Below are 19,248 nucleotides of genomic sequence, written 5' to 3' on the forward strand. Positions count from 1 at the left end.
TATGATGTGGGGATTGTATGAAGGTATTTGACAATGTTGAAAATATAAGTCTGAAGCATTTTAATCTTTGCTTTCAAAATGGAAAATTCAGGATTGAAATCTACAGCGCACAGTGACATTCTACTGATATAAAACCTATATCACAGGTAAATAATTTATTTTTCTGCAGCAAGTGAATAAGATTAAGTAATATTTAAGTCGTCAATGGATGATGAACAATCTGCAGCAAATTGGCGTAGGCGTATGGCAGATAAAGATTAGTTTAGGGTATTAGTACTAACTTCCAACATTTTCTACAGTCCTACCATTTTACAGACTACCAGACTTCCTTCATTTTACTCATTTACATCTCTAATTAACCTTTATCTGTCTCACCTCAGCGGTGCTCTATGCTGTATCTGCATGCTTACATGGTTGAGCAGTAAATATCTAGAATATTCACTGAACAGAACTCATGTGAAACAGCTGTTGATGTGAGCATGTGGCACGTACATCACCGTAGACATTGAAATTGCTTTTGTACATTGATACTGCCAAAGATAATTTACTTCGGCTCCTATTACTTGCTCACGCCTGGTCATGCTATTTCTCTGTGGGATTCTTACTGGTCCGCTGGATCCAACTGCCGATTGTCATTAAGTAAGAAGTAACTTCTTAGTAAATGGAGACAAAACTAGATCTACAGTAACGAGGCTTAAACAAGAAATGCGCTACATGAAGATTTCAGGATAATATTCACTCTAATGTCATTATGTTTCTTAGAGAAGGTTGCCATAGCTGTGTGATGTGGGTGTATTTGTGCTTTTATCTACATCACATTCTGCTCTGCAATCTTGTTTTTGTGATGGTTGTACAAGATTATTTGTGGCTGGCAGCTGTGTGGTGTTGACACTTTTATTCATTATCCAAAATCACTGAGGAAAAACAGACAAAATTAGGAAGCAATCGCATGCCCTTTGGGAATTTCTAGATGATCATCACTTTTGGTATTAGAATACTGTCCTCAGGACAATGGCATATGCTTTGTCAGCAAAAAGCTTCAGGCAGAATGTCAAATGTAGTAAAGCTTGGTCAGTAGCCCTGTCCTAAACTGACCTTCCAAATTATTCAAGAGGAACTGTACTGTCCAAGACGTTCTCAATTTATGCAATGTGGAGAAAATTTGACTGAAAAAAGTTACTTATGGGTTAATTGCTCAAGTAATATGTTCAACAAAAGCGTGTATTGTGTTCCTTAGGCCCAATTCAGATGGCAGTATTTTCTATCAGTATTTGTAAATCAAACTCAGGAGTGGAACATAAACATGTAAGAAGTACATGTTTTTCCCAAACTTATAGTGAGGGGGGTGAAAGGTGCCCATCTGAAATATCCCTTTGAAGTGGGGACACCCTCATACAGATGCATATGCTCCTCTGATGTCTGCCCTGGGACCACAATCTGCTGATGCATAAATCTACTCATTGATGTATTTGTTTTCCATATATACCATGGAGGGGAATGATCAAGGCTTTTACTTGTGCATGGGCAGGATTTATAACTATTTCCCCTTTACGCCATCTCCATGCCAAGTTTGAGTTGAGTAGCGATGTGTGAATGCCTGTGGCAGTGCATTAGCTATAGCAGTGGTGGCGAACCTATGGTACGGGTGCCAGAGGTGGCACTCGGAGCCATTTCTGTGGGAACCCAGGCCTTCACCTAGGAAGAGAATTTGCTAGATGTGACTCAAGCCTTCCTCCTGCAATCCAAAACCCATGGCTGTCTTGGATTGAAGGAGGATGGCTTGAGTGCTACACTCAGTGCTATTTTAAAGCAACATCTCCTTAGCTGCCAGGACTACACAAGAAGCGAGAAGGTGTAGACAGAGATGGATTATCGTTGGAGCTCCTCCTCTGGGTCCCCTGATTCTTCCTCTTCAGGGGACCCTGGAAGGAAGCTATATTGCAAATTTCTCCATCTTCTTTATATTGTATTAGTGTGCTCAGGTTGCCAATATGGTTGAAACTTGTGATACAACTGGGATCAATAAGTTACTGCTTTAATTGTCATGTTGGCACTTTGTGACACGAAAGTCGGTTTTGGTTGTAGATTGGGCACTCTGTCTCCAAAAGGTTCCCCATCACTGAGCTATAGCCTGTACCAGATCCTGGTACCAGACATTGGGCAGTTCTACGCAATACCGGTCCTGCCATAGAATTTTCCAGACCTGTAGGTGTGCACTGAGTAGACTAAGAGATCAGAGCCTCTTGGCTTATCAGGTGCTATCTAAAGGGTGAATATCAAATGCAAATGTGCCATCGCTTTATAAATCCCTATCACTATTGTAGAGGTCATAAGAAACTAACAAGACATAAACTCATATTCATACTGTACTCAAGTGTAGATGTAAATTTTTTTGGTGTGGATATGTACATCTCGCTCTTGTGAGCAGGGCCCTCACTCCTATTGCTCTATATGACTGTTTGTACTCGGTAATGTAATATTATATTTGCACATGTCCCCTATGATTTGTAAAGTGCTACGGAATTTGATGGCGCTATATAAATAAAGATTATTATTATTATGAAGACTAACTGGCTGCTTTTTTTCATAAGACTGTAATATGTGAGCAAATAAATATCAGCATATTCATGGTAACTCAATTCTATCAACTCGACTGATGAGCAAATCTTTAAACGATGTTCTTGTTAGATTCTCCAAAATGGGAATTATTGATTTGATGTCAAACTTGAACCTAATGAATATTCTGGCCATAGCTGTGCAAGTGACAATCTCCCTGGCACCCATCACCTAACTAATCCCCCTAACCCTGAGAGCTTTGTTCCTTGAAAAAGTGGATTTTATTTTCTGTTGATTTCAAATGGTCTGTTTGATACTGTTGTTTGTGTCCAAATGAAATTTCCTATATACAAAAATGACGTGCACAGGGCCTTACAGGAATCGATAAAGATGATATTAAGGGATGTTTGGCTTGATTTTAACATTGGCTCTGGAAACCTGCTATTCTGTTAGGGTTATGGATAGCTAGATTAATAGATTTATTTTTGGCCACAATCAGAAATAAGGGCAGGTCAATAAAGCAAGGGACCCGCCAATTATCTTAGAGTATTATATGATCTAAATGGAGTGGGAAGGTGGACAAGGGTTTTTTTGCAAGGTGTTCAATCTAGACTAGTTATGAAATATTCACAGGATATGTCATAAATAGCTAATAGATGCATGTCCTTCCTCCTGAATTGGCACCCACCTACCACTATCCATTCGACTCTATGGGGGCACAGAAAATAGTCAAGACTATACACTTAGCACTTTCATAAATCGGAGCATCCCTGGAAAAGCCTCTATTTAGGACCCTCCCCAAGATATGTGCAGGTCCCAGGTGGATATGTCATAATTAGCCGAGATGGAAAAATTATTTTATAAAAATTGGAATAACTTATCCATAAAATATTTCCCCAGTATCAGATGATAAAGAATAGTCAGCAACATAAACTATGCTTATCAGCTTATAAGCAAAACATGGGACAGGAAGCAGAGAACTTTAATGTCTATGCAGTGGTCAGATCAGATTACTACAGGTTACCCCTATTTCAACTGGTCATTTGGGGTGCTGGATTCTGGTTCCTAAAATTGGATCTCAGTTCCTATGAAAATTGTAATCTCAGTTATTATGAACCCCTGTAAGCTTCTACCTCAATTTTAACCACTGAAAGACGGTTGGCCCGGTGGGCCAAGGTCAAGTAAAAGTAGGTAGCATTTTCCATTATATTTTGCATGAAGGGTTGTATTCTCTAAGGAGAATTCCCATAAGCATACACATTAACAGGAGGTGTAAATGTATAGTAGACTCGACAGGTATTGCATGTATAGGGCTGTATCTAAACTGTAGAAGTTTCTACACAATTGTTGACCTATCATGATTTCTAAAATCTTTAGAACAATTGTAAGCTGTAATAAATGAGCCTCAAGTGCTAAAAAATGTAGAGGGCACCTCATCACTACCTTCTTGCTGAGTTTTTAGTCAAAAAGCACTGTGTGAGTTTTGCCACTTTTTGATTATGCATCCGTCATTGAAAATGTTAGTACTCAACTAAAGCTCAGAGCCGATTTTTAATATGGAAAGCCTATTTAAGGTACTGGATCTTAAAAGAAACCAGACCGTACCACTTAAAGACGTAATATACGTGATTCGGAGACTAATATATGGATAAATAAGGGACTAATTAAGTATAAACAGATTGTTTATTTTCTTCATTGCCATGTAAAAGGTGTAAACCTAAAAGAATAGTTTTGCCTTAACGGAGCGGTAATTGTCAGTCTCTAGCGGTGAAGGAGTTAATGATGCAATGCTCTGCAGATTAGAGCAGATAAAACAGAGACCTAGAAATCTCCAGAGGTAAATATTGTATCTTCGTGTGGCAATTTAGGATGCTGTTAATGAAGCAGGACTTTGAAGATCCTCCATAAGCAGGGAAGAGGTTAATGATGCTGTAACTAACTGTGGGTGGTTAGAAGTGTAGAGGTATGGACGCCAGAGAGAAGTAATGATTTGAGTACCAAATTTTAGTGTTTCTGAAGTGCTAAAATATAGTGTAGGGAAGGTCATTATGGCTTTGAAAGTTGTTTATTAGCACTCTAAGCTGTTCAGAGTCATAAACTGCTAATATACAGGAAAATACAGTAAAGACCCACTAAATCTGGATGATACTGAGTCCAGATTAAGTATCTGGGACAGCTATTTAGTGGCAACTAGTTACTGGAGTATGAGTTTGACTCTGCATTGATAGGTTTAATAAAGAAATGTATCTACAATATTGTAATGCAAACATACACTATCTTTCTAGCTGATAGAAGTCCTATTGGCATACATGTAAGTCAATCCATTGCATAGGTAGGGTTATGTCCTCCCTGGTGAATTGAAAGGATCTATGTTTTCTGTCAGTATAAAAATTCTGTAATATCCAAAAATGATAAACGTTTCTGGCCAACACCTCTTTTTAAGTACAATTGGAATCTTTGCCGGAAGCTCCCATTTCCTAATCTCCATAAATGATAAATCCCTCTTTTGGATATAGTAGAGACTTGATTTCTGCATGTGGTCAGCCTTGCTGTGGTCGGCTCCTCCGTTCCCTCTGCGCTACTCCTGTTCTTTAAACTGCAGCTACAGACCAATTAGCACTTCTCTATTCTTGGTATGGCTAGGGGTTCTTGTATTTGATGGGGGTCAATGTGGATAGGGGATGATTTTAATAGTTGGTACAACCCATTTAAGCATTCATGTTTACACTGAGTTGTGGGGAGAGAACTATGTGTCACTAATAGTCATTGATCAGGTTTACTAAGTATCCGTCATACAAAGACATTCTTGATTTATTACCTTTCACAATGAAAACTTAGCATTTACTATGCCTAGTAAAGAACATGTCGCCTCTTCTAGAATAACAGAAACTGAAATTGCTTGTTATAATGATGTTTGCTTTTAAATTGCTTAAGAAATAATGAAGTGAATCATGTTTTTAGTTATTTTTCTGGGCTTTAGAAATATTCTGGAAAAGCTTGTTACTACTTTTACTGCGTGATGTGGTATAACTACCCTACTGTAGTCCACCCTATTGTCATTATATATGATGCCCTCAATTGTGATTTCCAATTCCCTATTAAAAGCAATCTAGAACAGTATTATCTTCTAACAGCAGCATATCATAGAGCAGGATGAGCTGTATATATTTATACAGTTGTCTCTTTCTGAAAAGGGGTTTTAATCATTAAAGGGGTATTCCAGGAATCAGCATAATTCATATACAAGTGGGCACTCAAAATATAAGCTAATGTGTAATTAGTTGTTATTTAAAATTTTGCTCCCCTTAGCAGAAAATGCTGGTGACATACACAGTGATGAAGAATTAAAATGCTACTGGCCCTTTAATCAGTCCGTTAATTTCCTCCGCGCGGTCCGTTGCAGGATAGAAGATGGCTGCTGGTCACATGTCCACATGACATGTCCTGTACCTGCCTGGGCAGGGTCATGTGATCACCACTACGTTTGGCTGTAGTCGGTTGGTTGCAGTGCATCCAGTACGGTCAGTGTTGTTGTGATGGCAGTTACACATCATTACTATGGTAACAGAGCAAGAAAACCTGTTAGATCATCACTGGGAGCAGAGCATAAGACGGAGGAGGAGTTACTGGGAACTAAAGGATCATGGAACTTGTAGTTTCCAGTGGCGGCCATCTTAGTGATAACTCCACCTACTTTAGAGAGGCCATAAATTTGGTAAATCATAAAATCTAATTATTTAAGCTAATGACATTGAATATTGTTGCATTCATTTATTTATATCATCATGGGTTTTTGTGTCAGACGTTCATACACGTTACAAGTTTTAACGAATCCATTGCTTTAAAATGTGGCAGACTCTCTTTGCTTTATGAAAGAGTCTTGAATTGTTGATGTATGAAATCTATTTTCTAGCCGTCACCTAAGTGAGTTAATAGGACATCTACCACCAGGATGAAGGATTGCAAACCAAGTACACTGACATACTGATGTGGGCATCCTCTAGAAAGATCTGTTCTTCTTTTAGCTTCTCGTGCCCTTGTTTTTAAGTAAAAGGTATGCAAATGAGCTGATTTGGGGCTAATTTGCATAATATTACATGTTTTTTTTACTAAAAAGAGGGGGTACACACCACTATGTCAGTGTGCCTGGTTTACAATCCTTCACTGTGGTAGATGCCCTTTAATAAACATAATGGTTCCAAGTAGAAATAAAATTGGGAAAGGCTTAAATGAAACATGGGCTCAAATTCACATTTTTGTAATGGAAATAAGCAGAACTCTACTATACATTTCAGTGTTTCTGTAATCCACCAGAAAGCACAAAATTGCACACAACCAGTTGGTGCCCCTAGTGCCCCTATTGGTGCCCCTGTGACCTCCAATATAATTATTTTTGAGTCACAGTAAATATATATCCCTGAAAGATGTCAACCTTAACAGGAGGCTGAAATTAATTTTTTCGCAGGTCAATCAAAATCATGTGAACTTGTAAGAAGCAAACAAGTGAGCCAGAAAATAGGGATATCGGGGATTTGTGAAAAGGAGCAAAGTGGCAACTCATGAGATTGGAAAGAGATTTTTTTGTACTATAAGTATTAGGAAGAGCTTTAAAGTAATGATCACATGATTTAATTATTTTTTTTATCGTTTTTATACTACAAAATAAAACACCACTGTCAACATGTACTCCTGATACAATGTGGTTTCATACTACTCGTCTTGGGGAGAGGACCTTTCAATGAATGGCTAAAAGTAAAGTTTAAGGTTTTTATTTCACAGGATGAAATTCTTTAGTTTTGTTGTAGTGGAAAATCTACACCGTTTCCCCTAAAAAAGACCTTGTGTTGCATTTCTTGTTAAGATTTAAAAAAAAAACAAAAAAAACAGGAACTTGCTGTCTTTTAGCCACATGCAGATGATACCCAATGTATAAACTTCTATCCCAATGTATAAACTTATATCCATATTGTAACTTAAGGAGAAAGCAAAGACCTAGTTATCTACTGTGATGCTACAAAACAATTCTAAACATTTTCTTCAGGCAAACATAACCCCAAGAGCGATATACTCATTTGCTGAAGCTCAATGGTGAGTGAATTAATAGGAAATGAGTCTAAATATGCTTATATGACCCTCAACAAAAGTGAGAGTTGGAAAAGAGACAACATCAGGCAACTTCTTGGACACATCTCCCTGACAAAGAGAATAAGCATATGGCATTGTGTGATAAAATCTTCAGGCTGTAGAAGAAAAACAAAACAATATAAAAATATGATATATCTAAAGGGATTCCCCAGGATAAGAATATATACATTGGTTAGTTAATCAATATACGTTAGAAACAACATTTGAGACACTGATCAGCAGTTATCTGCCTCAAGCTCTGTAAATGCAGAGAATGGAGTTGGCTCTATTGTCTATGTTGCTGACACATGTACTGTAGCTGATGATTTTCCAGTCCTTAGTGGAGTTCCAAATATTGCAAACCAACCAATAAGATCTATAGACTAGGTCAGTGGTGGCAAACCTATGGCATGGGTGCCAGAGGTGGCACTCTGAGCCCTCTCAGTGGGCACTCAGGTTGTTGCCCAAGCACAAAATTCACCAGACAGGACTTGTGGGCCAGGTAGCCCAGAACGTTAAGCATCTGGGTCTATCTGAGATGGCAGGAAGAAAAGGTTGCTGCTCTTGGCCCCACAATTCTTCCTGTTCATTGGGTTGTCAACGGAAGCTCCAATGGCAATCTGAATTTTTCCACCTTCTGTCAACAATATTGGTATCCTCAGGACCCTTGAAAGCTGTGGTATAGCACGGAGCAAGAAGATTTTCATAATTTAATGCCAGAATTGCTGTGTTGACACTTTGCAATAAATAAGTGGGTCTGGTTTGCATTTTGGGCACTTGATCTCTAAAAGGTTCACCATCACTGGACTAGGTCATCAAAAACCTTAACCTGAATTTGGCATGAATATCTGCAAGTTATCAAACCTTTGTGTTGTTAATAAAAATCCTATGGTTGCATAAAAGTGTAATTTTTATAGGCGTAACATTATTTTTTACTACTGTATGTATATTTCAGTTTATTATGGGAAACAGCTATGTGCATCTATTTACATGTATTGCTCCCTGACTTCAAAAGTACAGATCCAACTTCACTTTAAATTGCCTGGGAATTCAGAAAAAGTGCATCCTCTGATCCATAATCATAAAGCAATGCTCCTCACAGCAGGTCTTCATTGCCCTTGTAAAATCTTTTCTATATTGCCTATGCGGTATGACTTGCATAGTATAGTAATTGTTAGAAGGGATTAATGATGATTACACCACAGGTTTTAAACTGGAGGGGATTTATAAAGCTTTAGTCTGTAGTTTGCTGAAAAGCAAGATAAAAGCCTATAAAAATAGATCTTTCTTATCACAGCATCTATTACCATTAAGTTAGATGTTTGTGGCAACTTATATGTTCTCTGTATTTATCCATAAAGAACAAAACTGTATTGATCAGCAGTGCCCTATTTTGTGACAATGCCACAGTAAGTCATGTCTACTCATCCTCAAAATAAGGCTGCAGCAATAATAAGAACTGAGATTCAAAGAAGTATACAGTCAGGGGCAAATTAAGTCTGCCATGGGTCCTGGGCTGTAGTATTGCCTCTACAAGTCCAGAATTTACTTCCTACATATTGTGCTAGAGTCATGCTTCTTGGGGAATGGAGGTTGTGTCCCTTCTGACTACTTTCAATCTGCAGTTTCAGGACCTTTAGAGGACATTCAAACGTCTTGAAATGGCTATTGTGTACATCGTGTATCGAGAGCAGAAACAGATGTACAAGGATTTGGTGGGTGAAGACCCCTATCAGTATATAATTTGGTGGTTTGGATACCCTAAATGGCTACCACCCAAACAACCTTTATTATAATCCACTATTGTATACACTATTAGGGTTTAACATCACTTATTTCTGGATTTTTCTTGATTTGAACCTAACGCAGATACCGTATACTATTTTTTAGTAACCTAGTCTCCATTGAAAAAGCACCTGTCCCCAGTCCTGGTATGTCCCTTATAGTAAATATTTGCTTTATCAAAAAGTGAAAATGCTGGACAATTGTTTACAAAATCATTGAATTTTGAGAACTGAGAATTGAGAATTGAGAACTTGCTGCTATGTGGCTATGTTAATCTCTATCATCTCTATTCTAACCCCTTTTGTCGTTATGCAATCTTCAAACTATGGCACATGTGTCAAAAAATATCTTGACAGTAAAATGGTGTTGTAAATTTTGAAAGCATACATCAAAGGGTTTTTTCCATGAAAGAAAATTCTCAAATTTCAATCCCCTAGTAATGGTAACACAAAAAGATCATTTGTTCAATGACTTCGCCATTTATAATGCGATTATTTTGAAAAATCTGGGTTTATGTAGTATTGCAATGGTTCTACATTTAAAGGGAATCTTTCACCAGAAGGCTTATTCTTACATGATGACAGTTTCCAATAGCTTATGGCACATTGATTTATTGAATGCCTTTGTCAAGCATGTAATTTTATTGCTTTTTAATTACCAGTAGTGTGTGGTGAATCGGCAAGGGGTGCAGTTCAAACAGCACAAATCGTCTTCTCCTTAATTCCTTCTCCTCACTCATTGTCCTCCTCCACTGCTCCCTCCCCCGATTACGTTAAGCTCCCTGCTAACAGCAATTCTCGTTTGAACTGCCCGGCTGGGACTCACCACACTCTACTGGGAGGGAGCTAGGTAAGCAGTGGAATTGTTCAGATACACGACAAAGGAGCTTACTAAATCAACATGCCAAAGGCTATGATTCCTGAAGACAGTTTCCCTTGAAGCCTCTATTTTTTAGCACTAAAAAGTTGAAAAAACCACAATGTGTTTTTCTTTTGCCATATTTTGGCACCACAAAAAGTCAAGAAAATCCTATGATAAATGTTCCCCAATCCTTTTTCAGTGTTCAGTCAGTAAAACCAATGCACTGCACATACAAGGAGAATTCCTGGGTGAAAAGGCTCCCATCTCTCACTCGGCAGTAAGAATCTTTATGACATTGTCTCCTTTACTGAAACTGGTAGCCTAGCAACCAGACTTAGACGCTTTCTATTTTAATACACAGACGCAGGACAGCCTATGCTAAAGTTAAATTTCCTTAATATGATCATTTAGAAAAATGATAATGGTGCCTAGTTCAGTTGTGAAAGCGAAGGTGTGCTTCTTCCTGATATGTGATTCTTTGTAATCTGTGTAATCCTGGAGTCACACACTGTAGGTCTGCAAAGGGAAAGTATTCCCATGTCTTACAATAAAATGTAGACTAGCTAGAAGGGAAGTTGCTATATATTTTTTTTTACTCAAGATATATAGAAGCAGTGAAAGAACTGGCTTCCTGGGTTCATGTAAAGATGGACAAAGGTGCAGGATGAGGAACAACCATTCGGTGCTCGGATTTCTGCAAATGTTACATTAATGAAAGAGTCAGTTTTATCAGGCAAGTGCAGGCGAACTCTTCTATGTCCATGGACTGCCTGCTGGAAAAACCTTTTGTATAAAGGAAATAGGCGAGAGGTAGCTGTGCGCTCTCTATCCCTGCGCCTATCTCCATTCTGCCTGGCTTTTGTTCTAAGCTCATTACAAATGAGAAGCAGAATCGTCTGATTTGGAGTTTAATTAATTAACAAAAGGGAAAAACAAAAACCTGTTACTTCCTCTGCTCCCCTCACCCCTCCTCCTCCTTCTCTCCTTGGTATAGTATTGTGAAATATGATAAAGTAAAATTACATAGCCTAATGGCAGGTCTACTGTCATTTGCCAAGCTCCAAGCCGTGACCCTCTATCTCCTTCTCCCCATTGTCAAGAGAAATAAAGGTGAAATGTGTGTATATGTAAGGTGGGGATACAGGGTATAATATTAGGAATGAACTGTGGCTGTATGAAACAGTATACATAGTACAGTATGCACAGTATTTTATTTTGCTGCCATTTCATGCAGCCAATGATGTGGGGAGAATGTATACCATAAGCTATAAGGGCAAGTTGAGCTCATTATACTCCTTTGTAGTGATGAGCAGAGCCAGGTGGATTCGGGTCCCATGGATTTGCCCAACCCTGGACCAACAAATCCGAACATACCTGCCACTGGCTTATAGAAATAGCTCTCCTTGTTAACACCTGTGGTCAATGCTGGCAATTACCGGACATGGTTGCCCGCCTACGTCATGTAAGGGATAACACCCGCAATCAGATTCCAGGCAAATTGGTATTGCTGTTGGCAATTACATGCCACTGGTGGCTTTACCCTTGGTATGTAAGGGATAACACCTGTGAGCAGTGCCAGCACACATTGTGGATGTTAACAAGCAGACCCATTTAAAAAGGCAACAAATAGTTTGGCAAGGGCATTTAAAGGGTGAACACCTATGTTAGCACAGATTATAAGTGATAAGTTATACATTTGAGTCCAGGTACACAAACTTTCGATCCAAGTTCCCTGGGTCCGTTTATCACTACTTCTTATATACAGAATATAAAGTACATCCTCAATGTATGGTTATTCATTATTCAAGGAAATGAAGATACAATATTAATTTAGTGGATTAAAAAACAGCGTGTCACCTTTTTGTATCTCCAGAAAATAAAAATGCATTTTTTTTTAGAATTCTATGTTTTTTTGTACTTTTGTTAAAACATCTACAAAGAAATGTATGCATAAATTGGCAAGTTGGTGAAACCCTATAAATGAAGAGGAATAACAAAGGAAAAGCACAACTGGTGGAATTTCTTTTTCTTCCTTGCTGCGCCTCTAGCGCCTTAATTATTAAGTGTCGGTGGCACAATTTTGTTGGTTTTCAGACCCTCACCACTTGCTTTGTTTTTCGGCGCTTGTGAATCCGACACTTTTTTTGGCGCTTCAATTTTTCCAACTCGTTTTGTGGCACATTTGTTGGCGCACAAATAAACAGCTAAAAGCTGGTCTACAGAGTTCTATTTCACCTTTACTAATGTGGAGATTGTTCGGAACCTTTTAGTTTGTGCCCCAAATGATAAATCCCTAGCGCCACAAACTTATATCACACTGAAAAATATAGCACGTTTTTAGCGCCACCCTGCGCCCAAATTCATGGATGCCCCCCAATATGTCTAAATGATATGTCAGGAAATGTAATACTGGGAAATGACAACCCACCTGAAATCTGTTACGGCACATTCACAGCCTGTATGCCCGTCGTGCGGGCATACCGCCGTGTGCTGGAGAGGAGGTGACCCCTCCTCCCTCCATAGGAAACAGAGGCGCACGGTAGCACACTCACAAAAAAATAGAGCATGCTCTATCTTTTTGCGGTGTATGGCACGGATCGGTGCCACACGTGTGGCATCGTACTGCCATTGCTGTCTATGGAGACGTCTATGCGCCCGCAAATTTGCGGCCGCATGTACGTCGCCATGAACGGCCGTGTAAATGAGCCCTTACATGGACCTGGCATTGCATTATGTAACATTTGTAAGACGCTATGGCATTCTTCACGTATGTTTATTATTATTCATGATGATGACAAAGTTGAGACCATGCTTTACAAAGGGGGTATTAGAGTTTTTTTTTTAACTCTCCAGCTACATAGATTAGAAAAGTGGAGTGGGCACAACTTTGTTATGCATCTTAGACATAAATGAATGTAAAATGTGTTTTATTCTTTCTGCATTACCCGTGCTGCGGTCTGCACTGTGCTGGATCACATGGTCAGTCTGGTGGACCCACTCTCCATTGCACTTGAAGTAGACTTGCGTGGCTGGGGTTGCTTTGCAGCTCAGGGTCACCGGCTTGTTCTTCACTATGAAGACATCCTCAGGTTCTATGAGAAAGTGCGGTAGCAATTCCCCTCCTTGTCCTCCCAGACTTGCGGAACCCGGCACTGGCATGGGAAAAGGATTCACTGGCCCCGAGCTCTGCTGGCATCCTGAAATCAGAGAACATGAGGAGGCTATTGAGAGAGTGCATTGCTTGCCTGCTGCCTGCACATTGTACAATATGCATTAGCCCTGCTCCACATCTCTTCTGATCTTTCTCAATCACCTCTAAGCCTCGGGCTATCTTACCCTGTAATATTCATCTTGCTATTGATTTTCATGTTTTAAGCAATGACAAATGTTGCATTAAAAGATGCAATAAAAGGATTGGATATTAAATTAAACTATATCCCTGTTACACGTTCACAGACCAGCGGTTTAAAAAATGTTTTACTTGTTAACTATTTCCTTCCCATGAGCAGACAATATAAACAAATATATCCTGTATTCACAATTTAAAGGGAATTAAAGCACCTACCCCAGTAAAATTATTATTTCATGCCTCATTGCCCAATAGGGAAGTAATATCATACAATATCCAGTCTGGATCACTTTTTACTATTCATAGTTTCATGGAATGTGATTGTAATATAGCAGTCAGAGCATGTTCCCATCTCTACTCAATACTGTGTATAGAAAACCTTTCTATTGCGGCTAGCCAAGTCAAGGTCATAGTATTATCGGTAAGATAGTATTAAAAGATTTGACATAGATATGTACATACATACTCTTATATGTCCACAACTATGAAAAGCAATTGTGTGAATATAGAGGAATTGCATTGTTCTTCTCTGAATCCTGCCCTCTTGTGACAGCGAAAGGGATCAATGTTGGAATCAATGTGCAATCTCATAATGTTATTTGCATTACAAATATAAATTACAAATAAATTAAATATTACATTTTGGGGGGGTTAAAGGTATATCCAATTTGAAGATCATTTTGGGCATTGTCAGTACTACATAAAATGGCTGTTAAGACATGTTTTTCTCCGCTATTTTGTGCACAACCACATTTACCAATAATAACTTCATGCACTTGACCTGAAGAAATTGCTTTCAATTGATATGAATCACTGACTGTTGTCATTAATGTCAAATGAATACAGAAATTGTCATCATAGGAATCAATGATCTCCGAAAGCCAGGCTGCAGTTGACAGTATAAAGGATTTGCACACATTATAAAGAAAAATTATATATAACTGACAATAATAGATACACAATATACGGACAAGGAAAAACAGGCTTCACAAAAACAGTATTCACTGGTAGATGCTGATGCCCATAAAAACCTTCATTATTAGCTTATGGAGAAATCCAGATGTATTTTTTGTCTGTATGTTTGGAACTTTGACTATGGTGTATGGAGCAATTCACACAGACAATGCCCGCAAAACATTACATGACACTCCCAAACAGTTACATTTGTACAAACTGCACAGTCAGCAAATGCAGGTTTGTTGTTGGGTCTCACTGTACAATATATATATATATATATATATATATATATATATATATATATATATATATATATATATAACCATAATCTATAGATTCACTATTAGACGGAAAGTCATTATATGTACATTATACATGGATATGGAATATACATTATCCATGGAATATCTCATAATAAGAGATAATAGTCGTGGTGTGTTACTCGCATGCTGGATTCTACACCAGTCCCAGCACTGGTAAGTTCCACTATAATCTGGAACAGTTTTCTGTCACAGGTTACAATAAATTTGGCTGGCCATGGTATTCCTGCCCTTGCCTGCCTTGTTCCCACCCCACCATTCCCACACACTGAAAAAAAGTGCCATGTGCAGGTCTTCTTCATACCTTGCATGCCAGAAAACTGGAGTTCAAGACACAATACATACATGGACAAACCTAAACTCTCTGCTCCCTCTACCTTATCCAGAAGTAATATATGAGGTTATGTTTTTAGTAAATGGATTTTCCATTCAGTGTTTTACACCCGTGCTGACATTGGGTGTGAAGAGATACTATTTTTAGGTTTCAGAACCTGCTTTATAGCAGGTGACTGTGCCCCTGATGCTGTTCTCCAGCTTTCTGTAGGTTGTGCTGCCTGAGGCAAGAGGCTCATATCACTTTATGGATGGTGCAGCCTTGGATACAGCAGTCCAACAGGTAGCAGCTCTAGGCTCTGTACACCAGAGCAGAGGCGTAACTACAGCCATAGCAGGGGCCGTGCTCCCGTGCCCGACTGTGGTGCAACTTCACTTCGGGATCCACCACACGAAGAGGAGAAGGGAGTGCTGTTTGGGTCTCCGTGCCACCTCTAGCCCCAGGCAGAGGCCGATGATGGTCCCCTCCAGGCCACATACATTGTACAGCATAGAAGGCACATGTCCAGTGGTCCGTACGCTGGAAGTCTTCCCATATAACACTTGGCAAAACATGGTGTGCCAGAGCCATTAACTATGTGTCGTGGTTAATGGAGTTTATTGAGTGTGAGTATTACATCTGTCATAAATATAATAGATATACTTCATATACTACAGTTACTATACCTTTACCAGTATTCAAATTGTGCCAGCCCAGCAATATTAATAACTGGTTTTAGACCCTACCATTTTATGATTTGCTGACCCTGCCTGCTGCCAGTGTGTACTGAAATACAATTGTCTTTGCAGAGCAACTTTAGGTGCCCACCTTACCTCTGGTTGTATATACTGCATTTGATTGCTAGTTGGTGGACTCTGTTAATACTCTTTACAATACTTTCCTTAGTATTTACTCCATTCCTTAGTATTTAAAGGGAATTTTTTAAGAATACACACAATGGCCCATTTTTCGAACAGATCAACATAATATAATAAAATGATTGGTCAGCTTCACCCCAATCCATAATGGGGTGAAGCTGCACTGTATGTATCAACGTACTGCTGTTCCTGGAAATATCCAGGATAGGTCATCATTTCCTTTTGCGATAAAACTCCTTTATATGATACACAAAGTGTTTCAAAGTGACATCTAAGAGTATTTATATGTAGCATAAAAAATACATTTTCCAATATTTTCAATCTTACTTTTTCTTGTAGATGAATTTAATATCTACGCAATAAGCTGATAGGAATCTGCAGATTCTCTCTCGGTTCCTCTAACTTTACTTACGTACAGACCCTTTTATCTAGAAGTATACTCACATTTCATTTTGAAACATACACATTTTGCTCCGTAATGTCTTACATGATTTATTCTTTCATTTCGGGACTATAATCTTCCAGACGTCATTGCTTGTCACTTCACACTTTTCACTGCTCCTGTATCATTAAAGCATCTGCTGCTCAGGTGTAAGTGGGATGATTTTAGTTTTCTGGGTGTAAGACGAGCTGTCTTTAGAGCAACATGCATTAACGTGTATTTTCCACTATTTGAAGTGATATCGTATTGTAAAGATTCGCCATCAGTGTCTTAATGGTGGGGGACTAACTGGTGGTACCGCCATCAGCATGATCATCAGCATTAGAGGGATTGGATACTTTACTTCATGTTTTCTGTAATGTCAGTGTAAACGTGGGTGGCAGCATATTAGGTAATTTACCAATATACATCTATTAAGAGTTCTGCACCACTTTCATGAAATGTAAGGTAAACCTCCCTCAGTCAGAAATGTCTTTTAGTGTCACAGATTTCTGTCTATAAAATGGCAGTAGATAAAAGGTCATGTGATCTCTAACTGTCTATGGCCAATCTCCCTGCCAGGATCTTAAATGGGTATTCCCATCTGGGCATTTACATTTAATTGAATTCATTTGCCATAAGTAAACATTTCTTCAATTGGATGTTATTAAAAAAATGTTAGGGTGTAAAGATAATTACTAGAGATGAGCGAACATGCTCGTCCGAGCTTGATGCTCGTTCGAGCATTAAGGTACTCGAGACGGCTCGTTGCTCGGACGAGTATTTCCCCTGCTCGAGATCGAGCATTTAATTAAAAAAACACAGTGAAGAACAATGAAGAATAGAATAAAAACAGTGAACACAGGATCATTTAAGTGAAAAACACAGTAAAGAACACAGTGAAGAATAGATTACAGATGTTCGGCACATCTGCTTACTTGTCGGAAGATACGCGCGGAACGGTGCGAACAAAATAGTATGTGAAGAACAATATATATGTGTGAAGAACACATTGCAGAACACGGTGAGCAGGACAGAGACAACGAGGAGCAGCACAGAGACACCGGGGAGCAGCACAGAGACACCGGGGAGCAGCACGAAGACATGGGGCAGCAGCACGGAGACATCAGGCAGCGGCACGGAGTGGCACGGAGACATCAGGCAGCGGCACGGAGACATCGGGGCACGGAGACAGCGGGGCACGGAGACAGCGGGGCACGGAGAGAGCGGGGCACGGAGAGAGCGGGGCACGGAGAGAGCGGGGCACGGAGAGAGCGGGGCACGGAGAGAGCGGGGCACGGAGAGAGCGGGGCACGGAGACAGCTGGGCACGGAGACAGCGGGGCACAGAGACAGCGGGGCACGGAGACATCGGGGCACGGAGACAGCGGGGCACGGAGACAGCGGGGCACGGAGACAGCTGGGCACGGAGACATCGGGGCACGGAGAGAGCGGGGCACGGAGAGAGCGGGGCACGGAGACAGCGGGGCACGGAGACAGCGGGGCACGGAGACAGCTGGGCACGGAGACATCGGGGCACGGAGACAGCGGGGCACGGAGACAGCGGGGCACAGAGACAGCGGGGCACGGAGACAGCGGGGCACGGAGACAGCGGGGCACAGAGACAGCGGGGCACGGAGACAGCGGGGCACGGAGACAGCGGGGCACAGAGACAGCGGGGCACGGAGACAGCGGGGCACGGAGACAGCGTATCTCCCGACAAGTAAGCAGATGTGCCGAACATCTGCAATCTATTCTTCACTGTGTTTTTCACTTAAATGATCCTATTCTTCACTGTTCTTCACATCTGCTAACTTGTCGGGAGATAATATACGCGCGGAACAGTGAAGAATAGATTGCAGATGTTTGCATACATCTGCTAACTTATCAGAAGACATTCTTTTTCAATTAAATAACACATTTTATTCCCGAACCATGGTCCCTTTGAAAAATGCTCGAGTCTCCCATTGACTTCAATGGGGCTCGTTATTCGAGACGAGCACTCGAGCATCTGGAAAAGTTCGTCTCGAATAACGAGCACTCGAGCATTTTAGTGCTCGCTCATCTCTAATAATTACTTATAAATCTAGTTATTCTGTCTAGTTAAGCTATCTCGTTTCTAAGGGACAACATTTGGCAACATTTCTGAGAAATTATCTTCACATAGGAACATTTTTTTAATTACATTTAATTGAAGAAATGTTTACATTTGGCAAATGAATACAATTAAATGTAAATGCCCAGATGGGAATACCCCTTTAAGGTTGTGGAAGGTAGAACAGTAATGGACAGTTAGAGATCACATGACAGGACGTCAAGCTTGCAAAAGAATAAGGGATCCTGGATGAGATGTTATGGACACCCCGAAGCTGCAATCTCAACATCATGGAGTCTGTATAGAAATATTTGATAATAGGAGTTTTCCAATTGTAATGGCGACGGTCTATGACTGCCGCCATGTCTCCTGTCTGAGCAGGCACAGGCACCACCAATCTGCTGCCATCAAGGTTCCTGTGTTGCTAGTGAAGGTGTGTTTGTATCTTCTCTTTCTCCTTTGTTTGACTTCCTTAGTTTGACTTTCTGTGTTCCCCACTTTGCTTTCTGACCACAATCCTGATCTGTTATCTGACAGATAACCCTAACTTATTCCTGAACCTGTCCTACCTCCCATGACTTTCTGCCTGG

The 19,248-nt window shown here is 40.0% G+C and overlaps 1 protein-coding gene across 3 annotated transcripts in view; it reads right to left on the reverse strand.

Annotated features, from left to right (window-relative positions):
- The window catches only part of UNC5A (unc-5 netrin receptor A), a 241,331-nt gene that overhangs the window by 87,536 nt on the left and 134,547 nt on the right, over positions 1–19,248 (reverse strand). For 2 of the 3 annotated variants that reach the window (XM_072146245.1, XM_072146246.1), the window contains exon 2: positions 13,272–13,523. The exons of the other annotated variant lie outside the window; for it this stretch is intronic. In XM_072146245.1, coding sequence (XP_072002346.1) covers positions 13,272–13,523 — 252 coding nt within the window. The remainder of the gene's footprint in view (positions 1–13,271; positions 13,524–19,248) is intronic. 3 annotated transcript variants of the gene reach the window in all.

The sequence above is a fragment of the Engystomops pustulosus genome, chromosome 4 (assembly GCF_040894005.1).
Source record: "Engystomops pustulosus chromosome 4, aEngPut4.maternal, whole genome shotgun sequence".
In the NCBI taxonomy this organism is placed as follows: domain Eukaryota; kingdom Metazoa; phylum Chordata; class Amphibia; order Anura; family Leptodactylidae; genus Engystomops; species Engystomops pustulosus.